Source organism: Leiobunum rupestre, chromosome 10 (assembly GCF_980474605.1).
Source record: "Leiobunum rupestre chromosome 10, qqLeiRupe1.1.hap1, whole genome shotgun sequence".
Taxonomy (NCBI): Eukaryota; Metazoa; Arthropoda; class Arachnida; order Opiliones; family Sclerosomatidae; genus Leiobunum; species Leiobunum rupestre.
The window spans coordinates 781,175-805,471 of record NC_143393.1 but is presented as its reverse complement, the minus strand read 5'-3'; the positions used below and the strand labels follow the sequence as shown (position 1 = coordinate 805,471).

The window sequence follows — 24,297 nt, the reverse complement described above, 5'->3', positions numbered from 1 at the left end:
GATTATTAACTACATAGCTGAAAGCATAAGTTCCCTAAAATAAATGTACATGTGTGTTGTGATTATGTACGATTGTTTACGTTAAAGGCTATTGCCTGCTAGTACTACTTGTTTTTCCCCCCGACCTCCAAACTCAGTAAAAAATAGGTCTTTTTCAACCGAACCAAAATTATTTTTACACTTTCGACTATGCCCTACAACTTTAACATTGAAACATATTGCGTGCCACCTACCGGTGAAAAAATAAATTTTCCAAAACGGCACGAACCCTAGCATAAATAAATTTTGAGAAAAATGGCCTGATCGAGCAAATTGAGACACCCTGTAAATTGGTCTTCAAGCTCGTTTAAAGTTGCAAAATAAACTTGCTATTTATTTGCGTTTCGCAGCCCATTCTACGAACTTAATTGGTGAATCAGAAGCGGAAAGCTGTATAGAAGCCATAAAATTATTTTTCTGGTTCAACAGGAAGATGGAAATTATTAAAAAATCATTAACCTTCGAAATGTAAAGTACCAAAAACGTTAAACAATACGCGTTGTCAGCACATGCTGAAGCTGTTGAACCGATAGTTTCTGGATATGCTTATTTTATAGCTGCGTTGAAAGACATATCTGAAAATTCTACGCAAAACCCTTCTGCCAAACTGGAAGCCAAAACTTTCGAAAAACATCTTAATTCCTTGGAAACGGATGTGTTGATTTTATTTTGGAATGATATTTTGAAAAATATGAACAAAGAAAATGCATCCCTACAGAAAGTTGAAATTGATCTTCAAGACATAGTTTCGTTATATAATTCATTAGAAGGGTATATAAAAGAGAAAAGTATTGAAACGAGTTTTAAATATTATAAAAATAAAGGATTTGACTTATCTGGATGCGATGCATTCCAAATAAAAAGAAAATTAAAATAAAAAGACAGTTTGACGAACGTAGATCTGATAAAACAAATTTTAACAAAGACGAATAATTTTATATTAACATCTTTTATGTTATTATAGATAAGCTCGTAACTGAAATAAAAAAAAGGAAAACTGCTTATTATGAAATTTTTTCTCGGTTCGGGTTTTAATTTATTTTAAAGAATTTGGATGACGAAATTATAAGAAAAAAAGGTTCTGCAATGCGCAATACATATTCTGTCGATTTAGAGGAAAGTTTTATTTCAAGAATGTTTGCATTTTAATAACGTAAATATAATAACCAATGAAAAAATTACATCGAAAGCAGAGCTTAGTTTAAAGACAATTATAATTCCAACATTGAATCTACGTTCCCAAACGTAGCCACTGCATTACGGATTTTTATTAGTATTAGGAGAAAGGTCTTTTTCTGTTTTACACAGGGATAAAAAATTATCTTCGCTCTACACTAGGACAGTTTCAACTGAATATTTTAAGTATTCTCGCGATAGAATCAAATATGTTAGAGTAATTAGTAAATTTGCAAAAAGAAATATATTTAACAAAATATATAAAAACCTTTTATTTTAATTATTCTTTAAGTCAAATCTTATACTATGTATCATGGAGTATTAGCTTCGCTCTCTATACATGGTGTCCACTAAAAATTACCAAGGCGAATATCTCAAAATCTGATTTAGGTACGATTTTGAAATTTTCAAGTCGTATACAAGATGTAGAGGGAAACCTTCTGCGTAAATGTCGATGACCTTGAACCACGTCTTTAAGGTCATCCGAAACGTAACTCGAGAACCGTAAGTGGAAGAAAGTTGGTTTCAATTAGAAAAGTGTTCCACGTGACATTTTAAGTACAAATAGCTTGAACCTGATCAGATTTGATTAATAGGAAGCCGAGAAATGCTAGATGAAAAACAAGAAGGTCGTTAAGTTGATAACGTGTCGAAAGTGAGGTTCGGGAGCTGATAACTCTAAAGATACTCGTGTAAGAGTACTGAAATTTGCTACACATCCTCATCAGGATTGAGGGTGTTAAGTTTAACAATTTCAAGGTCATCCAAAAACTAACGCGAGAACCGTAAGTGTTAGAAAGTTGATTCCAATTTGAAAAGTGTTCCACGTCACATTGTAGGTCTAATCCGCGTGTGCTCCAGCGCCGATTAGCGTTGAAATAAGCTAATATATCGACGTCAAGGTTGTTTTCACGATAATCTCCTTCAATTATTCCATTAACTTCACCTGTTAATTGAAATCGATTGACTACTCGCAAAATCGTATTGTGCGTAAGTGTTAAACGAGGATGACCCTGCCAAAAAATTGCCGCTGCTAATCACGCTTTTCTCCCAATTTCATAAAATAACCAAACCATTTCGCCCTTTTCTCGAATAGTATACATAACTTTATTATTTCTAAAGAAAAAATTAACTTTGGGTTACAAAAATAAACTTCGAATGAATATTAGGCTTACCGTAAAATTAAATGACATTTGAAATTTTTTAAATGTTGTTGTCATGACGACAACCATAATGAGTTTGACTAGCAAATTTCGATGTTACTCGAATTGGTTTCGATTTATGTGCGTTTTCTTTCAATTTTCATTTTAACGACCTTTGTGATTTCGAAAAACACTTTCTCGACTTCCTATTGGTCACATTCGATCGAATTAAAGCTAATTGGACCTACAATGTGACGTGGAACACTTTTCAAATTGGAACGAACTTTCTAACACTTACGGTTCTCGCGTTAGTTTGTGGATGACCTTAAAGACGTGGTTCAAGGTCATCGACATTTACGCAGTAGGTTTCCCTCTACTTCTTGTATACGACTTAAAAATTTCAAAATCGTACCTATAACAGATTTTGAGATATTCGCCCTGTTTCATTTTTTAGTGGACACCCTGTAGAAAGCATGGCCGTATCTAAGGAGTTATATATGGTGGAGAGCCAAGCTCGCTTCACTCGCTCGCCGAGGATAGGCTCGCCAAAACTACCCCGAATAGAAATCCTGGATACGCCTTTGATAGAGGGGGCGGGAATGTTATTTGCCCAAGGCGACCAAATATCTATAGAGGGCCCTGACCATAACATGAAACGGTGGTTCGGTGGTAGAACGTCTGCCTGTTATGGAGGAGGACTCGGGTTCAAATCCCGCTCGATGCAATCGCAATTTGATACCAAGGCGAATACCGTGAACAATTGTTGGAAACCCTGCCATTTGGACGTTGAGACGTTTATCGTAACCCTTAGCACTCGGTTCGTCTTAAATGTCAATAGGAAGAAGTTGGAGATAAAACACCCATACATACAAAACAAAAACTCAACAAACTCAGCACCCACAACTGCCACAATTCAACATCCAATAAAACTGATTTGAAACCGTGGCGACGATGAGCGTTAACGAAAAAACAAACAACCAAACCCAACCCTATCGCAAATTTATCCGTTAACGCTCACCACAAACACGGTTTTTCGACTTTGCCCCGGTAACGCGTTTTGAACTTTGCCCCCGGTAACGCGTTCGCAGCCCACAGACAGACACACACACAGACCTACACGTTGATTGTAGTACCCCTCCGAGGGTAAACGTTTTCTTAACTCAGCTAGTTTTGAAACACGTATTTTCTCAACCTATATATAATATTTTCATCCACCCTCATTATTTAGATAAAAGACAGAGTGACCTGATTAAAGAAAGTTGAAACGAGAATTTTAAAAACAATCAAGTTATTTCCAAGCAAGTCGAGGATTCATAGATTATTGTTTTTAATAAATAAAATAATTAAAAAATATGTTTTACCGATAGATATTATATTCTATGTTTTGGTTAAATTTTAAAACCATCGAAACATTTAATTTTATAAAGTAGTTCTCCCCCCCTGGTGTGAGTGTGTTCGGAAAGGGGGGAATTCATCCCTCATAGTTTTTTTGTCATATAGGTTTCCCCAGAAGAAAATCGGCTTAAAAGTATAGCCTTCCACTACTAAAGCCTTGAACGATTAATTGACGACTCTCAACAGAGTGGGACCTGGACTCGGAGAGTATTTGTTCCACCTAGAAACTTTGGGTTGCAGAAATAATTTTTTAATTTCTTATTTTTTTCCGTGTAACTACAACCTGATCGGTTGCCATCAGGGGCAATAATGGTTTTATTGAATTGGGGTGTGAAAATAAGAAGCGTAAAACGATATTTATTCCTAGAGTTTCATAATTTGAATTTGAAATCTAAACGCGTTTACGATAATAACATCAGCGCTGGCGATTGTTTAGAAACTGTGCCATGGAAAAGGTCCTGATTCTTAAAACCTTAAATTCGCTTTCAAACATTTGGGCATATATTACCTCCCCTCTCCTCAGGCCCTTTATTGAAACCAGGGGTGCATAAATTTCACTCTCGAAGATCGAAATTTTCTCACTTGCGAGGTCGTAATATTTTTATTATTCTTTTATTTTACAAAGAGTGCAACTACAATTACGGACAGTCGCAATAATATACGTTTTTAGAACCATCGTAGCAATGAGCCTTAACTTCGTTAGGGCATGTGAGTTTTGAGCAGTCCAAATCTGACGGCCCTTTTTCGTCAGTTTTAAATTCTCGGTGGTTAGCTTTATGACACGTGCAAACGCAGTGGTTGTCACCAGAGACCCTATTCACTGAATAGCAAAGCGCTTTTTCAGTACCAATCCCTGTGCAAAGTGAATCGCTGCAGTTGGACAGTGAGAGCTCCTCAGACGCTGGGCAAGCTTTGTAAGAGAGATTAAGAAATATGTAGACAGATTTATAGCAACGGCACATTCACAGACGTAGCCTGGTTAGAGATACGCATCCAGAATATTTCCCTGGAAATTTACACGGTAAATTACTATGGCAACAATAATTTACAATTTTCTCGGGAAAATTACGAAAATGGTAATTGCCCTGGTAATAACCAATTTCCCATCAAATTCGTGTTGAACTGTTTCTTGTTTGTTTTATCATTTATCTAAAATGTGCCTTAAATAAGTCAAAACCTAACATTATTCGCGTTGTAGTATATTTTAGTATATTTTTATCGTTTTATTATATTTCGAGTGTTTGCTTAGGAAGAATATTTATATCTAGCCCTATTTATTAAAAATCACATTCATATCTCGTCTGCTTCAGGGCCGTCTTTAGCTCTCAGGCGCCCCTGGACTCAGTGGCGTAGCAAAAGGGAAACAAAGGGGGAGCCATGCCTCGAGCGCCACTCATTTTTGGGCTCCATAATCTGTTTGATGACCTTTTTGTAAACGGGCCGCCAGTCATTAAGGGCCGCATTTTTAGGTATGTTTAAAACAAAAAAGGGTGACATTCAAGAGATTTGTTCCGGGCGCCACAAACTCTTGCTAAATTAACGCGTAATTTACTGATTTCCAAAATGACGGTAATTAAGGACTCTAAGCCTGGTTAACTTAGACCCACGCGATCATTTTTACCGGTAGCTGCTTTTTAAGTCCAAAGCACATACGGTTATAAAATATTTTGTGTTCGAATTATAGTGGTTGAACCAGAACATAACACATCGGTTATCATTAAAAAAAGAACCTTAGAAATATTGGGTTATGTGAAATTGTGTCGGATATTACAACCTTTAACACAAGCGTAAGATCATTTTGTGTTGCGATAAGGGGAGAGGGTTACAGCACTATTGTCTAGGTAACTTAGTCTTTGTGTTTAGTTGAACATACGTAATTATGTTAGTACCCTGATTGTGGGTGCATTTATTTGTATGTTAATATGTAGGTACGTATAGGAATAGGTGAATGTGAGGTGGTAGGAAAGTAGGAATAAGGTAATCTTGTTTGTAGGTATTTAAGTAAGTGTAGAATCATAGGTAGGTAAAGGTGTATGTTTATAGGTAGGTAGGTAGGAGTAGGTGATTGATTATAGGTAGGTAGGTGAAATTTTAGATGTATAAATGTGTATATTTGTGTTTGAACTGATAGACCGTAAATATTTATGGAATGGATATAATGGAACGTTTACTAGAAAACGTTCGAAAAATGTTGGGTATCCACTTGCGTGTTACTGAAGAAATCTCGGGTAAACATACTCTGAAATGGACTTTTCCCACCCTAAAACTTAATTTTGTTAGTATATGGTAAGACTTACGACTTAAAATTTTTGTCAACTCTCCAAACTTTTTAAGGGCTATCGAATGCCACCAACGTTAACTCTGTGTTCCTATGGGGAAGCTAACTTGGTCATTGGGGGCGCAGCTTTAAAATTTTGGTGCAACGTTATTCCTGTTTTTTTTTCCTGGTTACAAATACGTAAATATCTTCTGTCTCTTATAATTTTTTAATTTCTGCCGCATTTTTGGCTTTTCAAAACCGTGTGACGCAGGACAAAGTCCCCTATGCTTAAAGCTCTAGATAAAAAAATTCAACCCAATATGGCGGCCGTTTCCAAAGCTACGGACTGTTAGATCATTATAAAGAGATAGGAAACTCGTACCTTCGGGAATGCTTAAAACCACGTTTTATTTATTCTACTTAAGCGCTTCAAACGGCGAGACTTACAACAATTTTGAACAATTTGCGTGAAATTCAAACTTATCTAAATGTAAAACGATATAGCCATACTATTGTAAGATTTTCAAATTATTTATTTTTTGTTGATTGGAAAGCTCCATCCAGAAAGTAAGTATTTTTTAGAAAGCTAGAGTAGACTTCATTTTAATATTTGAGTTTTTAAATATAACAATACTAAGAATGAAATATCTAAACAATTAAAGTTATACCTGTTTTTGCAATTATATTTATGGTTTGTTAAAAAATAATTACTAATCCCTAGCCACTGGGGGAAAATGGCGCTAGTGATACCGTGATCGGGCTTTTAAGGAAGTTTCTTTATTCTCAATATATCTGCTTGTGTGCCAGGATATGAAGTAAAAGAGCGGTAAATGATGCGTACACTCATCTCGGACGCGCCCATAACAAGATTTTTTTAGAGAAATTGAAAACTGCGGAAATAGCTTGAAATCCTTTTCCGCAGTGATTGTTTTACATCTTTCAGTTTCCGTTTAGTTTCTTATCCTGCTCCGTTTTTCCCTGGCTTAGTATTGTCTTACTAATTCCTGACGTTTCCGCTCGTGTCACATGTCGCCTATTGGTTGATCTGTGTTTCATTAAGTATCGACTCGTGATGAAAACCCAATTCAATTATTTTCGACAACCATTCAAAATCAAAGGCGAAAATATTTACCTGGATAAGCATAATGCATCCTATGAAATGCGTCATTGTGTATAGGTACGTTGCACATTAATCCCTGGAGAACAAAAGTCAGACTCGACACCGAGATAAGAAAAGATGAGCCTCTCATATCGATATATTCTTTACACTTTCGAAACAGCAGCTACGAAGAAAATAAAGGTTCTTAGTTTTAGGGAAAGACAATAATTATAGCAGCACCAAGTACTTTAATCAGCTAGGCTAATACCCAAGGCACCACCTTCGGCATACGTCATCAAGCGTTATTTAAAGCCTTTAATTCAGGTGGCCGGGTTACAATGCGTAGGAGGGTGGTGGCAAGCCCTTCATGCCATGCAAGCTAACAGCTCCCTCACTCTTATTTTTCACTTCTGATCACACTTATTTGTTACTTCTGGTGAGACGTTGAGTGTGACCCTTGTTTCTTCTAATTAACGACAAACACTAGTTCGATCAGTTTCATACTTATTTGTTACGTTGAGTGTCACACTAAGTACTTCTGGTCGTACGCCGAAGAATAGGTCGATCAATGTCATACTTAATTGTTACTTCTGGTCATACGTTGGAAGCGCGGCGCACTCTTAACGGCCTTGAATAACGCTAGAGGGAAACCGGCGCGTAGACCTCTATAAACACGCGGATTTCCAATGTTGGAAATTGCTGGGGTCCGTATACGCTGCCCAAAAAGCCTTACTTAGAATTAAATTTAAGGCACGGTTTTGCTAATCTAGGTTATAAGTAAACGACAGCTATTCAAAAATATAACTTTTATGAAAATCGAACTTAAATTAAGGAACTCTATGTAGATTTTTAGGCAAAATATAAAACCACGAAAATTGGGGTCCCGTAAATTACACTGAAAACTATACTTAAATTTCATATTTACTGATTTAACCGAAGTTTTAGGGCCGCTGAATCCCAACCTATCCAATAATATTTTTTTAACGTTATGGAATTTAATTATCTACCACACAAAGCGAAACCACCGAAAATAGTAAATTGGGCATTTGCCAAACTTCTAGGGCTCCGATTTGAAAACTTTATGAAATGATATCAATGGCAATGAATTTACACTCGAACGAGATATCATTGACTTTTCTAGCCCTAACCGTTGAAGAGATATGCGCGACACGGCGGCATCGGCATCACTGTACGTGAGACTAATACACACAAATCAGCAATGGCTGTCGAACTCCAATTATTCGTTTTAGAATGCAATTCCGTACAAAAGAGAGAACTGATGTAATGAAAAAATGTAAATGTTATTAAAATTTTAAGAGTGTCGGACCCCTTGAATACTCCACTTAAAACGCAAACGAGTTTCGCTGATTTTTGATTGAAAATATCGTAGACGGAATTTGTGCAAATAAGCAAGATTTGTTAATCAGTCACTGCCTTCCCAATTAGCGCTTCCAACGGATTTCTACGTTGCACTTTTTTATTATCTTGGCGAGTATTTTTGACAAAGCAAACATCAGGAATATCCGATGGAATCTTAATTTGTTTATTTTCTTATGTATTTCTCAAATAATGTTCCACTATATTATAGATAAGTTTAATTTATTTCATCCTATCATGAAAGTAATTATAAAATTCTTACCAATTTTTTTTAATCTGAATGCTTGTTTGAGCAACGTTTCCGTGTTTGAATTGCTCGGAAGCAAACGGCGTTAAGGCAGAGACGAAGGAAATTGTTCCTATGTGGCAGGACAAATGTATTTTGTAAAACTAGGTTATCACCAATTGTTTAACTGTCAAAAAATATTTAATTCAATACACAATTCTATAAATTACGGGCTAAACGAGCCAAATCGCTAACAAAGACCTCATCAGGCTATTTGAGTAGGACTCGCTTAGCTTATTCTTTGGTTTTTAAAAAAACGTTCACCACTTTGTTGTTGGTATTTTTTAAAACTTCACGCGTAAGATCAATTGGTTGAGTATATCTATAGCGGCTTACGAGAGCAGGGGGGGGGGGGATTGGCAACGATTTTGACTGCTTGGAAATTTTTAGTCGCAGCCACCAAAATATTAGTCTCGCAGCCGCCGCCCCCATACCAAGTGCTATTAATGAGAATGCAACTACAATTTGTGCGATATGAAAATGCAGCGTACTAAATACACCATAATTATTTTATTTAAATATTAATGTGTATTTTACAAAAAAACACACAAACATGAAAGTCTTACCTAACTGTGATCTTCTTATATATTCGAGAATATCAGTAAATGAGATATTTTCCATTTTTTTAGACTGACCTAGCATTAAACTTAGTACACACTTACGTAAAACGGTGACGGAAAATATTAAAAGTGAACAGAAACGTAAAATAATTAACGTAAGTGTGTTCTAGGCTTTAAAAAATATTCGCTGAAGAGAAATATTTCTGTAACGAAAAATCCCTGTATTAAAATTTTGGTCACGATGCACAGAATCTTTTCCGTTACGAAAAATCCATATGCGGAATATCATTTGTAACGAAAATTCCATGTACGGAATATTTTTCGTAACCTAACTTCCATGTACGGAATATTTTTGGAACGGAGTTTCCGTATACTGAATATAAACATATCTTTCTTAACTTAATTTCCGTATCGAAATTTTCGTTTCGAAACATTCGTCTACGGAATATTTTTTTTTTTCAAAATTTATTTCAATAATTAACCAACATTGTATAAGTATATACAAAATTTACATAAATACCTAAAGTTTGACATATTAACTTATTTCCTAATGAATGCTATGAGGGACATACAATTTGGGATAAGGGAACTGATGTAGGGAAGGAAGCTTCCGAGGGTTTGTGGCACCCGGTTCAAAATAATGGTATGGCGCCGCAATGTATGTCATAAACAAAGTAATGAAAGCCACTAGCTTCACGTGTGGACATTTTGTACTAAAATGAGGCGGTTTATAAAAAAGTATTTTGTTTTTTATAAAAAGGACTATTACCGACACCAAAAGTCACACAACACCCATAAGTTAAAGCTTTGATCATGCATTTTTTTCTTACATACTTTCTTCTTCAAAGATAAAGCAGTAAAACCATAAGTTTATGAATTACTAGCTCCCTAGGGAGATAGTAAGTAATTAACTTATGGAAAAACTCTGCAACCCGGAACTTAAATACTCTTTCTGATTTTTTTTTCTATTGGTCATGGCAAAGGAGTCAGTTCTAAATGGTTAATTATATAAAAATTCGTTTATGGCTTAACATACGAGAATGCGGCATACGCTACTGTCAATGGTGTATTAGATACTTTTATCCAGTTTTTAGCCTCTTTTTAAATGACAACTGATTGTTAGTATTCTAAAGGCTCAACTCAATTGAGGCGGAAGTTTCAACTTCAAGTTCAAACGAGAAAACCAAATGGAAATTGTAAATTTTTTACTTCAAATCAAAAACCCAAAGAAAATATACGCCTCCCCCCCTATAAATTTAAAAACTTTTTGTCCGATTGAGATGCACTAAAAGACGTGTTCAATAAGTTTTGGTAAAATAAGATTTAAGCTGACGAACTGAAATTTCCACACCGACACCTAATTTTAAAAACTCCCGGAATATGTTACTTCAAGTTGGGTAATACTAGTTCCGGGCTTCGCCATTTCGAAATGTTTTGGCCCCCACTGTAAAGAAAGGATGAAATATCCCAATTTCATAATTTAGGGTATTATATGTTACTTATACTGACACTGTTCCTAAATTTACCGTTTGTTATATTTAACCAAAACTAAACTGAAAAGTTTGTGCTTACATGGTTAGTAATTACATGTAGTAATGAAATAAATACTAACTTTCAACATTACTTTGTTAAAAAAAAACGAAAAGTATTTAAAAAAAATCACAGTTATAAAAATATTTTTAAATTCGGTTGCTCCATTATGAGTTTTATTATTATGGTTACGAACTATTAAAAGTATAAAGTAACAGTAACCGACACCTTCTAGAACTTTAAAATTTTTCAGTTCAATTCTTGTTAAATGTTTCTACAAACGTAAGAGACTACTTCTGCAAATGTCTGTTAAGCAACTAGAAACCTCAATCTAGAAACCTCAATCTTGGCTAGTGCTTCTAACTGTTATCTGAATAAGGCAATCTCTTACTATTTTCTCATATCGGATATATTCTTAAACAGTTAAGCATATAAATTTGCTAATCTGCTCGAAGTTTTATCCGATGGGGTGGTAACTGATTTGTTTATCCGAATTTTCAACTGATCAGCAGATAAAAATTCGTATATTCCTACCAGATATTCGTTTTATAATTTTAATTGGACTACAGTGATTAAATCTTACGATTTTGCTTGCTACAAGTTTGTTTTTTATTTCTAGTTATTAGATATGTCGGTTTTTTAATTAATTGCTGTTCTATCTTGCTAAAATTTCGTTATTAATCCGCAAATGTAGGCTTTATCCCTAACAGCCTTTCCCTTTACTTCAGAGAGTTATCTCGTTGTTTTGGGCCAACGCTGCTGGGGAAGGTAGGGATGACTCATTTTCGCTCGCGTCGTCCACCTTCGGAATTATCTTAGTTCTAGGCGGTACTATCTATTAGAGGCTTATGCTAAGTCTAATAGGATGAATATCTGATGTAACTAACATATAATACCTCGCGTACAAAGCAGGAGCGGCGATTGGGGCCTCAGGTAGGCTTAAAAAGCTATAAATTACGGGAAATGGTAGAAAAGTCCATCAAAGAAAGATAATTTTCTGCCCTCTTTCGTGATTTTTCTTATTCCATTGTACCCACGTAATAAGCTATAGTCAACATTAATTTTTTCACGTGGGGCCTCACAAATCTAGTAAACGAACTCATTTCAAGTCGATTTTTAAGGCCTCAATTAAATATAAAAGACTATTTTCGGTTTAAACATAAAATTTGCCAATTGAATATTTTAAGTCAATTAATAGGGGGGCCCAACAATGGAGAAAAATAGGGATTACAACTCGGTTTACAATTAAGGAACATTATTAGCCTACACCTAAATATCTCTTGGTGTCGCCACTGGTTCGAAGAATTCTGGACGGGACCCAGCTGGGCTATATGAACCACGTATTATAAGGACGTCCCCGGGCTTTTATGTTTGCTGGGGAGTTGTATTACCTGATTTAATGAAATAAATTCGCGACTAATATATTTTATGCCTTTTATTTAGTACATAAAAAAAGAGTAGTACATAAATTCGGCATTTCGATTGTCCATTCTCTGCCTAGATTTTAAACTTGAACCGCATTATTTTAACCGTGAAAATAACGTTTTTCTTTATGAGCGCCCTAATTTTTTAAATTATTACATTTAAGGCGAGCGAACAATAACACATTTGTTAAGTAGAACGATAATTGAAAAATTCGGAAAAATCAAAATAATAATTCAGGAGCAAGATGAACAATAACATATTTAAAGGAACAAGATGTCATCGACCTGTGAGTACACACAATTCTCAAGATGTTCTAATTTTGGTGGTGAGTTAAAGTAAAATTTGTTAAAAATATCAATTACCGTGTACACTGTCCGAAAAGTTTTTTCATCTTTTAAATTTAAATTTAAATGGCGAATATTTATTGCTAGAAAAGATGTTTTTAGCTTGCTGAAAAGAACAGAAAAACCCTAAAGTACACTTACAAGCGTAGGTTTTGACCTACTTTCAGCACCTTAACCAGGATTTGATTTCCGGGTGGGCACGCAATGGAAACAAATAAAAAAAAATAAAAAATTGTACCTACAACCATACGGTCCAGGGTGGGCACGGCCCGACCGCCCCCCCCCTGGTTACGGCCCTGCTACTTTCGTCAACAAATTCGAAAATGTGAAATTGTTAATTTTTTAAAATATGTGAACATAAATTATAAGGACATTTTTTTCATGGGTAGCATTTTTCCACTGCTGCAGAAGATCATGAAAAATATTTTTTTGGAATTTCATCCCATGTTTGTTAAATATTAGAGTGCATCACAGCTAGAATAGTTCTTCATTTAGTTAGTGGAATTCGAACTCTCTAGCCATAGGATGATGCAAAGTGGACTTGGAAATACTTGAATGTAATTCGCATTATTGCTAAGTTTTCTTCGGCGGACATTCCTCATGGTAAAACACCTACATCTCTGTGCTTGTTTTAATCCTGTCACCTTTGTTATTCAAGATCATAACATAAGGATTAGGTCATCATGAATTTCTATAATTTTATTTATCAATTGATTACTGGGAGCTATGATCTACTACTGAAAAAATTTAACAAGAAAAAATGCACATTTTGTTTAATACAATTTATTTATAAATTTAAGCCTGAAGCATGAATACAAGGAAACTTAAAAAGGTGAAAAAAAGACATTTAAAGTTAAATTACATGCTAAAACTTGTACGAATAGGTCTTTGAGAAACCCTACATGACGTTTAAAGTTAAAAATTAAAACGTGAAACTTTGACTAATTGATATTTGGTCTATTGCTCAAGTTTGCATTTTTACTTTACACTGTTAATTTCTTTTAGGGCTTAGCTTTTCCCCCTTTAAGATGAGTTTATTTACCCTTTCTATTATTTATTTGGCAAGACTGCTTATGAAGCCAACAAGGCTTTTGTACAAGCATAGTTATAAAAGGAATTAAATATATATAAAAATTAACAGATAAAAACAAGACAAAATACTATTACAAGACTACTATAATACTACTATAGAAAACACAATCATTGGCACATTTTAAGTGTTGAGAAAGCGATACACGGATGTCAGAAGGGAGAGAGTTCCAATCATTAACAGCACTATTGGCGTGGCACGTTGTTTGTTCATCTTGTAACAATTTGGATCAATCAAATCATATCCTATTAAGGATGTAACACGATTAGGTTAACTGTTACAAAAATTAGTGTTTGGGTAAAAATCATGAATTGAATTTATATCTAAGAAAGATATAATATTGAATATTTGAAATTAGAGAAGAATATGAAAATACACTCAGTGATAAATTAAACACTTAGACTGCCCCTTTCCTTCCATCTCTAGTTGGAAAAATAATCAAAAAAGGAAAGAACTTCTCGCTCACAATAACTAACAGAATATTAAGAATCTCTGATAATATAACTCTGTTTTGAAAATAGCAATGGAAAAAGAAATTAAAGAATGTATTAGCAAAAGGGCCCTACAAAAAAGGATAAAAACAAGATTAGAAAATGAAAAAAATTGTAAGTAATATTTTAGTTCAACAATACAAAGAAAGAGTTTTAACCCAGAGAGTATAATTAGTCCTCTAGATAGGTCCCCAAGGGAAAAGTGTTGAAAATTGAGGCCACATGGTGATAAAGAAAACTAACACATCTAAATATCTTGTTGTCTGGCTCGAAGTGACCTTGAACTGGGATGTACAATAGGTTTAAAAAAAAGCTTATAGCAGACTTTGGTTACTGAGAATACATTTGGCTATTGATTCTTTGAGATTAATTTTTATTACTCTTATTAAACCAATATAAGATAAAGCCCCGAATGTTGCAACCAAAGCTATTGCGAAATTGCCAAAATACTCCTCGTTAAAGAGGCAAAACAAATTGCTAGGTTAAAATCTGTACAGCTTAGTTCTTATCAGAACCGCTAGTTTTTTTTGTATAAAATCAAAATTAACATGCCACACTATGTTTACCAACAGCTCTCTCCTCGTGTGGGAGGTGTTGTTTCTTGCCCCTGGCCTTAAATCATTAGATTCCATAAATATGCTCATTGTATGAAATTTATTTCTTAGAAATTTGTTAGTCTTGAGAGGAGATCTAACAAGTAGTAGAGCCCCCACTTTTGATTCAATGATATACCTTTGCAGGCTGTTGAGAAATAGAAATGAGCTATATAATAGCAACTGATAATAGTGCGTGGCGTTATGTTTCTCATGTGCACGTAAGTGAAAGAGTATGGTGGGTGGTACCCAAATTTTTAGAAAAATGAGGATAATCCGAATATCGATGGTACAACTTTAGGGGGTGCGGCTGGGGGGCGGTAGCCCACCCAATATCTTTTAAGGGATTAATAATTAGTAATTAATTAACTAATTTATTAATTATTATTTAAATGATTTACAACTTACATATATACCCTAATTACCACCCTGGTTAAGCAAAACCTAATATATGTTAGCTATTTTAGATAGGGGGTGCAATATACTCCGCCCCCTTCGCACATTTGAAGTTAATTCAGTTGTTGAAATAAACCACGTGATGTAGGGTATCAAATTAAAGCTTATAACCTCGTGACTAACACTATGTAAACTATAGTAACACTGGGTGTATTTATGCAAAGTATTAAAGATAAGGGGCGCGTCAAACCATAACCCCAGATACTTTGATGTCGCCGTTTGGAATATAACCGCACGGTGTAGGGTATCAAATGAAAGCTTATTACGTCAAAAATTATAATATATAATAATTTTTCAGGTTATAAAAGGGTTTTCTATTACTGAAAGATAAATATTTATTACGCTATTTTAATACAACAATAATGGTTAAATATATTTGATATCACATTTTTAAAGAAATGCACATTTTTAAAAGGGAATACACCTTTTAAAAAGAAAGTTCCGTTTCACTGTCATCATCTTCACTAGAACCTTCAAGGTCTTCGACATTTTCATTTTCTATGTACGAATTGTCACAGTTTTCTGGGTCACCCCCACACGCGCACATTTCAGTACATTTAATTCGAGGAGCGTGAGAAGCACATTTACAGGGGGTTTGCAACGGCCACGTCCACAATTGCACTTAATAAAATCCAAAACGTCCTCTGGAGCGCAAGGAAGGTCGCACAAAACTGGTTGATTAGTACCATCTTGAACGAACCACCCGTAATTATCTGGTGGTGGTAATCGGGGATGTTGTGTTATATCTCTTGCCCATTTCATGCTTTGATAATGCGCCCTACGTATCGCAGGTCTCAATACTGCGGATATAGGTGGTAGCATTTCTCCTTGCAAACCTTTTTTTGAAAAAAGCCAACAATGAAGCTCGCCCAGTGTTGTTTTCGATACATTCTTCGTTGGTTTTAGATATACGAAGTAAACTAACTTCTCCAATAAACTGAATATTCCTTCTGTAATGTTTTCGCCTTCTCCAAGTGACGCTTACGCGTGCAGAATGTCCTCATCCGCGTCTAAAAATGCTTTCCAAAATGACGTCTTAGTTTTTCCCGCGAACCAGCCAGTCACATCAGAACCAGATACGGCGTGAAGAGTCGGGAAATGAGCCTCAATTGATCTCCTTAGATGTTTTCCTCCCAGAATACGATTGACAGTGTGTGATCCATATAGCCTAGATTCTACCCATAGCTCTGGAATACCAGAAAGTTCGAGGAATTTTCCAATAGCCCTTAATTCCGCCATTTCGATGTGAAGTTCTTTCGTGTTAAGGTTTAGCGTGGTAGATCGATAGCGTTGCAGGACGTTAATCAAATAGTCTCAAGTTCAACCCCCAATCCTTTCGATCTAGCACGCTAAATTTTTTTTATTAATATAAAACGGGATGTCGCCCAACTAAACTGTCATTATAAAGATGTCAAGTTTCGTAGTATTTCTACCTTCGAACGCATCACCCGATATTTACCCGGAAAATACGCCTTCTACCTTTCAAGTACTGTTATCAAAACCTTTAAATTTTAACAATGAAAAATGGTCTTGCGCATAAGCAGAAAAAAATCTTCCTGAAACGTATTCGAATATAACAAATGAGTATTCGCATTTCCAAGTAGGGCACGTGTCAGATGTTATTTCACCCGAAGAAAATCAATGGGATTATATTAAAATTGAAATTCCACCAAAGCGTTACGAGGGTGATCTAGATCGAAATAAGAATACTATTCCAACATCTCTTCAAAATAATATACTCAACGAGTTTGCTAAAACTATTGAGGCCAATTGAACACTTAAAGGAAAAATTAAAATAAATACGGTAAAAGTAGATAAAAACGAAGATAGTTCAAAATTAAAAATACACTTACAAAAAGATGTGCAAGTAAGAATACCTGAAGCATCGCCCCTAGCGTCTGTTCTGGAATTTCGAGAAAATGATTTTGTCGACAGTGATTATCTTTCTAATTATCCACTCTCAAATCACGCCAAAACTATTTCTTTAACTTACGCAACAAATTTTATCGAAGTACGAATAAAAAAAGCGTTAATTGTGAATAAATATCAACAAAAATATTTACCACGACAAATTCCCGTGGAAGAAATACAATCACAACCAGGAGGAAAAAAACAGAAAATTAACAAGAAACCGAAACTAAATCTAGAAGTAAAACAAGAAACAAAACCAAAACTTGAACCAAAACCAAATTTAGAAGAAAAGCCAAATCTGAAACCAGAAGAAAATCTAAACAACATTTTACCAACAGAACCTTTAATTCCAAATATTTATGGAGACGTCAACCAACCAAAAGTTTTAAATCCTTCCGAAGAAAATAATTTACCAAGTTCTCTTCCAATAGCAGTTAATCTACCATCTCAGCCTGTTATTAAACAAATGCAATGGAATAATTACGCAATTGTTTTTGAGGCGGGCAGATATGAGGGAGAAAGACAATATAATAATGAAATTCAACCGTTCACATTACACTTAATTATAAGCGATTTATTAGAACGATGTAAACCGAGACAGTTTGATGGATTAAAAACCGCGATATCGTCCGATGATGAAGATAATTTATATTTTAATTAAGAAATACCGGTAGGGATGGAAATTAAATTTCAAAATCCATTAGCAGATATTTTTAAAATTCCACCAGACACTTATTTTACGGGTATTCAAAAATTTGGCCCGTTAAATAATTTAAATAATATTACTTTTAATTCGCACAACAATTTTATCGACATACGTATTGAGACTACAAAAATACCGCAATTTGAGTAGGAAGATTGCGCTTTCTACTCTATATCAATTATCCAACCTTTTTTATTTGAAGGTCAGAGAGATGATTTTGGAAATATTATCCCATTATCTTTGCATAGGCAATTAAAAAACGAAATTCAACAGGCGACAAACTCCCCCCCTTTAAATCGGTTCGAAATCCATTACGTAATCGAAGAAATAAATCGAGGTCATTACTTAAGAATTTCATTCCCTCGAGACCTACAGGCGGTCTTCACCGGGAGCTTAGCAAATATTTTTAATATAAACGCGCCAAAATTTCAAGATGGTGTAATTAGCAGTCAAAATCCTTTAAAAGTGTATATGGAAAAATTTATGTCAGATGAGGAATCGGTTATAGATTTTAGATATAATAAAAATATTCCAATTGAACCGCCTAACTGGGAAAATGACAGTTATACGTTTGAACGTAATTATTACGAGGCTAATAAGGATTCTAGCGGGAATTTTAAACCGTTATCTCTTCATTTCAAAATTGTAAATGAACTTCAAAAATATTTTGATTCGCATGTTTCTCTTAAAGCTGGATTTTTTATTTTCAAAGAAAATGAAAAATATTATTTTCAAATTGAGTTAATGAGTGGGTTGGAAATTAAAATATTTGGACCTCTAACAGACCTCTTACAAATTGAGTACAAAATAGATTATATCTCCTCAGTTTATAAAAGCAAAGCATTAGACCCACTTCAAATTAGATTAGAATTAGATAATACGGTTAATTCTATAATTTTTCGAAACAGAGTTGAGAATAGTCGACGACAAAAACGCGATATTGATTTCCACAATTACGAACAAGGTAAAAATAATAAACTAAATGTTGTAGACAAATTCCATTGTCGAATTCCAAGTGGCGTTTACCACACTATTGAAGATGTTTTAATTGCGATGAAACATTCATTACCACAACAGAGCTGGGCTAAATTCGAGTTTAATTTTAATTCAGATTCGACAGTTTCAGTTAAAGGTTTGGGTGGAAACAGTTTTTTAACCTTTCCAATAGATAACCCCAAACTCGGACAAATGTTAGGTTTTTCCAACAATCAAATTGAAAGACCTCTTTTTAACGAAATAGGTATGTACCCCGCAGATCTCAACCACGGAATATCCGGAATTTATGTCTATACAAATATTATACAACCTGTAATTACAGGTCACACTAATACGCCCCTGCTGAGAATTATCAAATTAAACGAAAATAAATATTGAGCACAAGTTGAAAGATTTATTTTTTAGACTATTTTCCAGTTCTCTACGATCAAATACAGATTATAGAAATTTCTTTAAGGTCGGATAACCGTGAACTCCTGCCATATAAGACAGGAAAGACTATTGTTAAATTAATATTCAAAAGACTGGATTCTTAGTCTAAAGCACACTTAAAACAAGCTCATCATGGAAAGATATTATAATCATTATGTACAAACAGGACGTGGATATAACGTCTTTCGAGGAAGCAAATATCAAGCTGGTCGTGGAATTGGGTCAATTTTTAAAAGTTTAGCAAGATTCGTAACTCCTCTTTTTCGACCCGTAGCTAAATCACTCGGTATCCAAGGATTGGTTATGGGAAAATAAATAATGGACGATGTTGTTGCGGGTCAAAATTTTAAGGAGTCGTTAAAAAAATAGAAAAATTGCCCGAACAAATCTTTTAAATAGTCTCGGTGATACCATATGAAATACACAGAAAGGCTCTGGAGTTCGGAGAGGACACAAGCGCAAAGCAAAATTACGCAATAATCAAAGAAAACGCAAGAGAACAAAAACCGATTTACTTGACTAAACACTATGCCTCAATTTGAATCTATGTCTTCGGAGTTGGAGCTTTTTAACGAACCCCTGATTAATGGAAATATTGAGGGAAATAAATTTGTAGATTATTTCCCTATAGCTCCCTTATCTAATGCTACACAGATTGATTTTTCTATCCCCGGGGAGATTATTATATTGACATGTCGAACTTGATGCTTAAAATTCGAATTCGTGTTAAAAAAGAACAAAACGGAATTTTAATAGATATACCTGCAGCCGAAAAAAAGTTTCCCTATAAAACCTTCCACTACATTCTATTTTTAGTCAAATAGACGTATTTATGAATGAAACTTTAGTACAGTCTAGCAACAACTGCTATCCGTTTTTAGCATATTTAGCAACAGTTTTAAATTTTGATAAGGGAGCCAAACAATCTTACAAAACCGCCGAGGGCTATTACGAAGACGGATTTTGCGACCCAGCGTTAGCGTTTGATGATGTTAATAAAGATAAACAAAAGAATGGAATTTTAAAAAGAAGTAAAAATATTGCAGGATCGAAACTTTGTGAATATATGGGTAGACCTCATGTAGATTCTTGTAAAATAGACAAATTTCTTTTAAACAAAGTGAATTTAAGAATTCGACTCTTGAAAAATTCCAATGAATTTATAATTATTTCCCAAGAAGATGTTAATCATAAATATAAACTATGTATCGAAGACACGGCTAAGCATATTCTCGTAAATCCAGATCCCCAGCTGGCACATAACGTGATACTTCATAAACAAAGAGCTTTGTACGATTTAACACAAACAGTCCTTAAAACTCTGACAATCTCAGCGGGCGCGAGCGATTTCGTGAAGTCGAATATTTTTTTAGGTAAAATTCCCAATCGCGTAATAATCGGAATGATAAACAATTCTGCTTACAATGGCGCCAGTCGAGAAAACCCCTTTCAATTTAACCATAATAATCTCTCGTTCTTACAACTTTCTTTGGATGACCAAAATATACCAGAAACTGCTCTAACTCCAAATTTTGGTAAAGGCCTTTACACTAGGTCGTATTATTCACTATTCTCGGCATTGTGTTTAATTGGAAATAACTCTGGTAATTGTATTGATTACGAAAATTATAAAAACGGTAATACATTATTCGCGTTTGATTTAACTTACGACTCCTTGGCAAATTCTAACAATCTCTCAATTCAACGAAATGGTAGTTTTCGAATGGTAATGAAGTTTTCTTCCCCCTTAACTAATATTCAAAATATAATTATTATTGGAGAATACGAAAACCGATTTGTCATTAACCAAGAGCGTCAAGATACGTATATTACGGAATAAAAACAATCAACGAGGGCAAAGATTGGTTAGTTGCTTCGTGAAAACGTAGTGGTAAAGATGTATCGAACTCACAGTCTCTCACCTAAACAAGAAGTATCGGTGATAGGTTATGTAAACCCATCCATCAAAATTTACCGACTAGACACTTGCGCCGAATTTGAACTGAATTTGGAAGCCTGGCAATTCCTATTCACATTCGAAAAGGAAATAACTGATTTTTTTTAAGACCAAGTTGCTAGTTTTCATACCTGGCTTTCTCTTGAAAGTTCAAAGATAAAAATCGACTGTTTAAAGGGACAAAAGGAAAAAACTCGTGGATGTACGAGCTTGCGCAAGAGGAAAAAACCATTTGTTTCATCTTTTTTATTCAACAAATTATGGATTTACTCTCAACCAAGCAGGGTGGAAAAGATTGAAGCATTGTAAACATACAATTGATCAGGAGATTAATTTAATTTTGTCGGCAAAAAATATTATGCGTGACATAATTGTACACGAGCTCACGGATAAAATGTTTGAAATTACCGAGAATTGTGAGAATCCACATCGTAAATCTTCGATTACTCACGATGTCTCTTGTAAACTAGGATTTAGCACAAATTTTGAAGACCGAGTTGAAAATATGATATTATTAGCCATTCCACAATTAAATTTTGATCATATTGTTGTTAGATTCCAAAAGGAATTTGGTCTTGACCCCTTAATAGTAGAAAGTCAATTATATTTTGATATTGTTCAAAATGTTTCAAACTTAAAATGTGATTTAATTTATTAAAATAAAAACTTTTACTATAATCTGTTTTTATTATTACTATACATACATTTAAAGATGGTGGTGTCAAAAACCGACAAACAATTAAGTAAAGTTTATTACGATGTTGAAAACCCATACAGCTATTCTAACAGTGTTTCTTTAAAAAAAACTTTTCCCAAAATTTCGGAAAAAGAAATTAAAAATTTTCTCAACAAACAACCAACTTACACACAACACAGATCTAGGAGGTTAAATTTTAAACGTAACCAATTATATATAACAACTATTGACGATACATTTATGGCTGATTTATTAGACTTACCTCTTTTACAAGGTTTTAATAATAATTACCGCTTTACGATCTTAGTTCAGGACATGTTAAGTAAATTCATTTTTATTCATTCAATAAAAAATAAAACCTCGAGCGAGATTGTGAAGGCTTTTAGAGAGATTTTCAAAAAACGAGTACCTGTTAATTTATGTACCGACGCAGGGTCAGAATTTAGAAACGCCCCATTTCATGCTCTTTTAAAAAAATATAACATTCACCATTATCTCACGTATACCGAGAAAAAGGCCTCTATGATTGAGAGACTTGTTCGTACGGTAAAATCTAAAATTTTTAATATAATTACCAAGACCGGCGATTTACATTATCTTAATAATCTACCATTAATTGCAAAATCTTATAACGCTCGAAAACATTCTACAACAGGAATCACCCCTAAAGATGTCAATAAAAACAATGAATCAGCAATTTGGAAAAAAAAATATGGCAACCTTAGCATGATTGGAAAACCAACTTTAAAAATTGGGGATAAAGTTCGATTAGCCGTTGCAAAATCAACATTTGATAAAGCATACAGAGGAACGTTTACAGCCGAAATATTTGAAATTCATAGAGTAATTACGAGAGATCCCTGTATGTATATTGTGAAAGATTTGACCGGCAATATAATTAAAGGGGGGTTTTACGCTCAAGAAATGGTTAAAATTCAAGTGTAGAGCGCTACAGTCTTTATTCAACATTTTGTTAACCATGGGTGAAGTACACGTTCTTCTGGGTCTCGCGATCGTAATATTTGGTGTTAGTGCCACAATAGTGTCATCCGCGATGAAATTAAAAAAACGAAGTCCCGAATATAGCCTAGACATTGGAGTTGTGACAAAGCATACGACCTAGGAAAAGACACGTACCTCGTAAAATGTAACGAGACTTTCGACGTGCGACATTTTAAGAAAGAAGACGGAAGTTTGAAGCCATCTATTAGGGGAATCAACTTAACAAAAGATCAATATGAAAAAATTAAGCATTTTGACGGTGACGTGAAAGATGAATACTAATCAAATACAATCTATACCTAAGTGTGACCCACGCTCGAGAGATAAATTTATCGGAGTGTTTCCAGCTAATAGATTACCCAAACCTCCAATTAAAAAAAAATCATATTGTTTCGTAGTTAATACCGACCCTGATACGCTTCCAGGGTCTCATTGGACGGCTGTTTACAAATCGGGCGACACTCTGGACTTTTTTTGTTCTCTAGGAAGATCACATCATGACTATGGATTTTTGCTAGAACGATATGGCAAGCGTATTCGATACAACACTCATAAATTTCAATCAGATAAAAGCCAAATCTGTGGACCACATGTGATTTATTTTCTAACCTCGAGATGTATGGGGATTTCTTACAGTAAAATAATTAAAGAACTGTATAATTTCAATTGAAAAAGAAATGATAGTTCAGCGTTGTTGAATATACAGGGTCTTTTTTTTGCTCGGAAAAGTGTTTTTTTTTTCAAAAACTATTTATAGTACCGATTTCAAATTTGGAAGGTCAATTCTCTATACCGGGGGACATCAGTTTGAGAAATTTGAGCTTTTTCGGTAATGTTTTTCACCAATTTTGAAAAATTATTTTTCGACCACTAGGTGCGAGATAAAAAATTTCTATTATAAAGTTGTAGGCCGTCATCGAAAACTCTTAAAAATTGTTCACTCGACGAAAAACAATTTATTTATCAGTGAAAATTCGAGCTTGAAAAATTTACAAGTTGGTGAAGCCAAATTACGATTGTTTGAAACGATAATTGAAACCGAATTACCTAATCCAGTTGAAACTTTGGTTAAAAAAACGACCGGATTTAAAAAACACGAGGCTATAGGTCAATCCTAAACATGCATTGGGTATTTAAAGGAAAACTTTGGGAGATTATTATCAGTGTTTGATAATATTTCGAACAATGCCTCGTTATTCAGTAGCTGAGCGTACCGAGATAGTTGCCATTTACTATGGAGAAGCAGCGCAAAACCTTAGAAGAGTGACTGAAATCTTCGCAGAAAGACATCCAAATGGAGCACCATCTGTAAATACAGTAAGACGAGCAATTCACG

General features: G+C 34.5%; 1 protein-coding gene across 1 annotated transcript; it reads right to left on the bottom strand.

Moving 5' to 3' along the window:
• Nucleotides 1-4,325: 4,325 nt before the first annotated feature.
• Nucleotides 4,326-8,859, bottom strand: LOC149923330 (uncharacterized). Its single transcript, XM_090161193.1, has 3 exons — nt 8,751-8,859; nt 7,145-7,295; nt 4,326-4,662 (listed from the first exon to the last, which is right to left on the bottom strand). Exons 2-3 carry the CDS (start codon nt 7,260-7,262, stop codon nt 4,391-4,393), a joined length of 390 nt encoding a protein of 129 aa, XP_090017319.1. The 5' UTR covers nt 7,263-7,295; nt 8,751-8,859; the 3' UTR covers nt 4,326-4,390.
• Nucleotides 8,860-24,297: the final 15,438 nt, after the last annotated feature.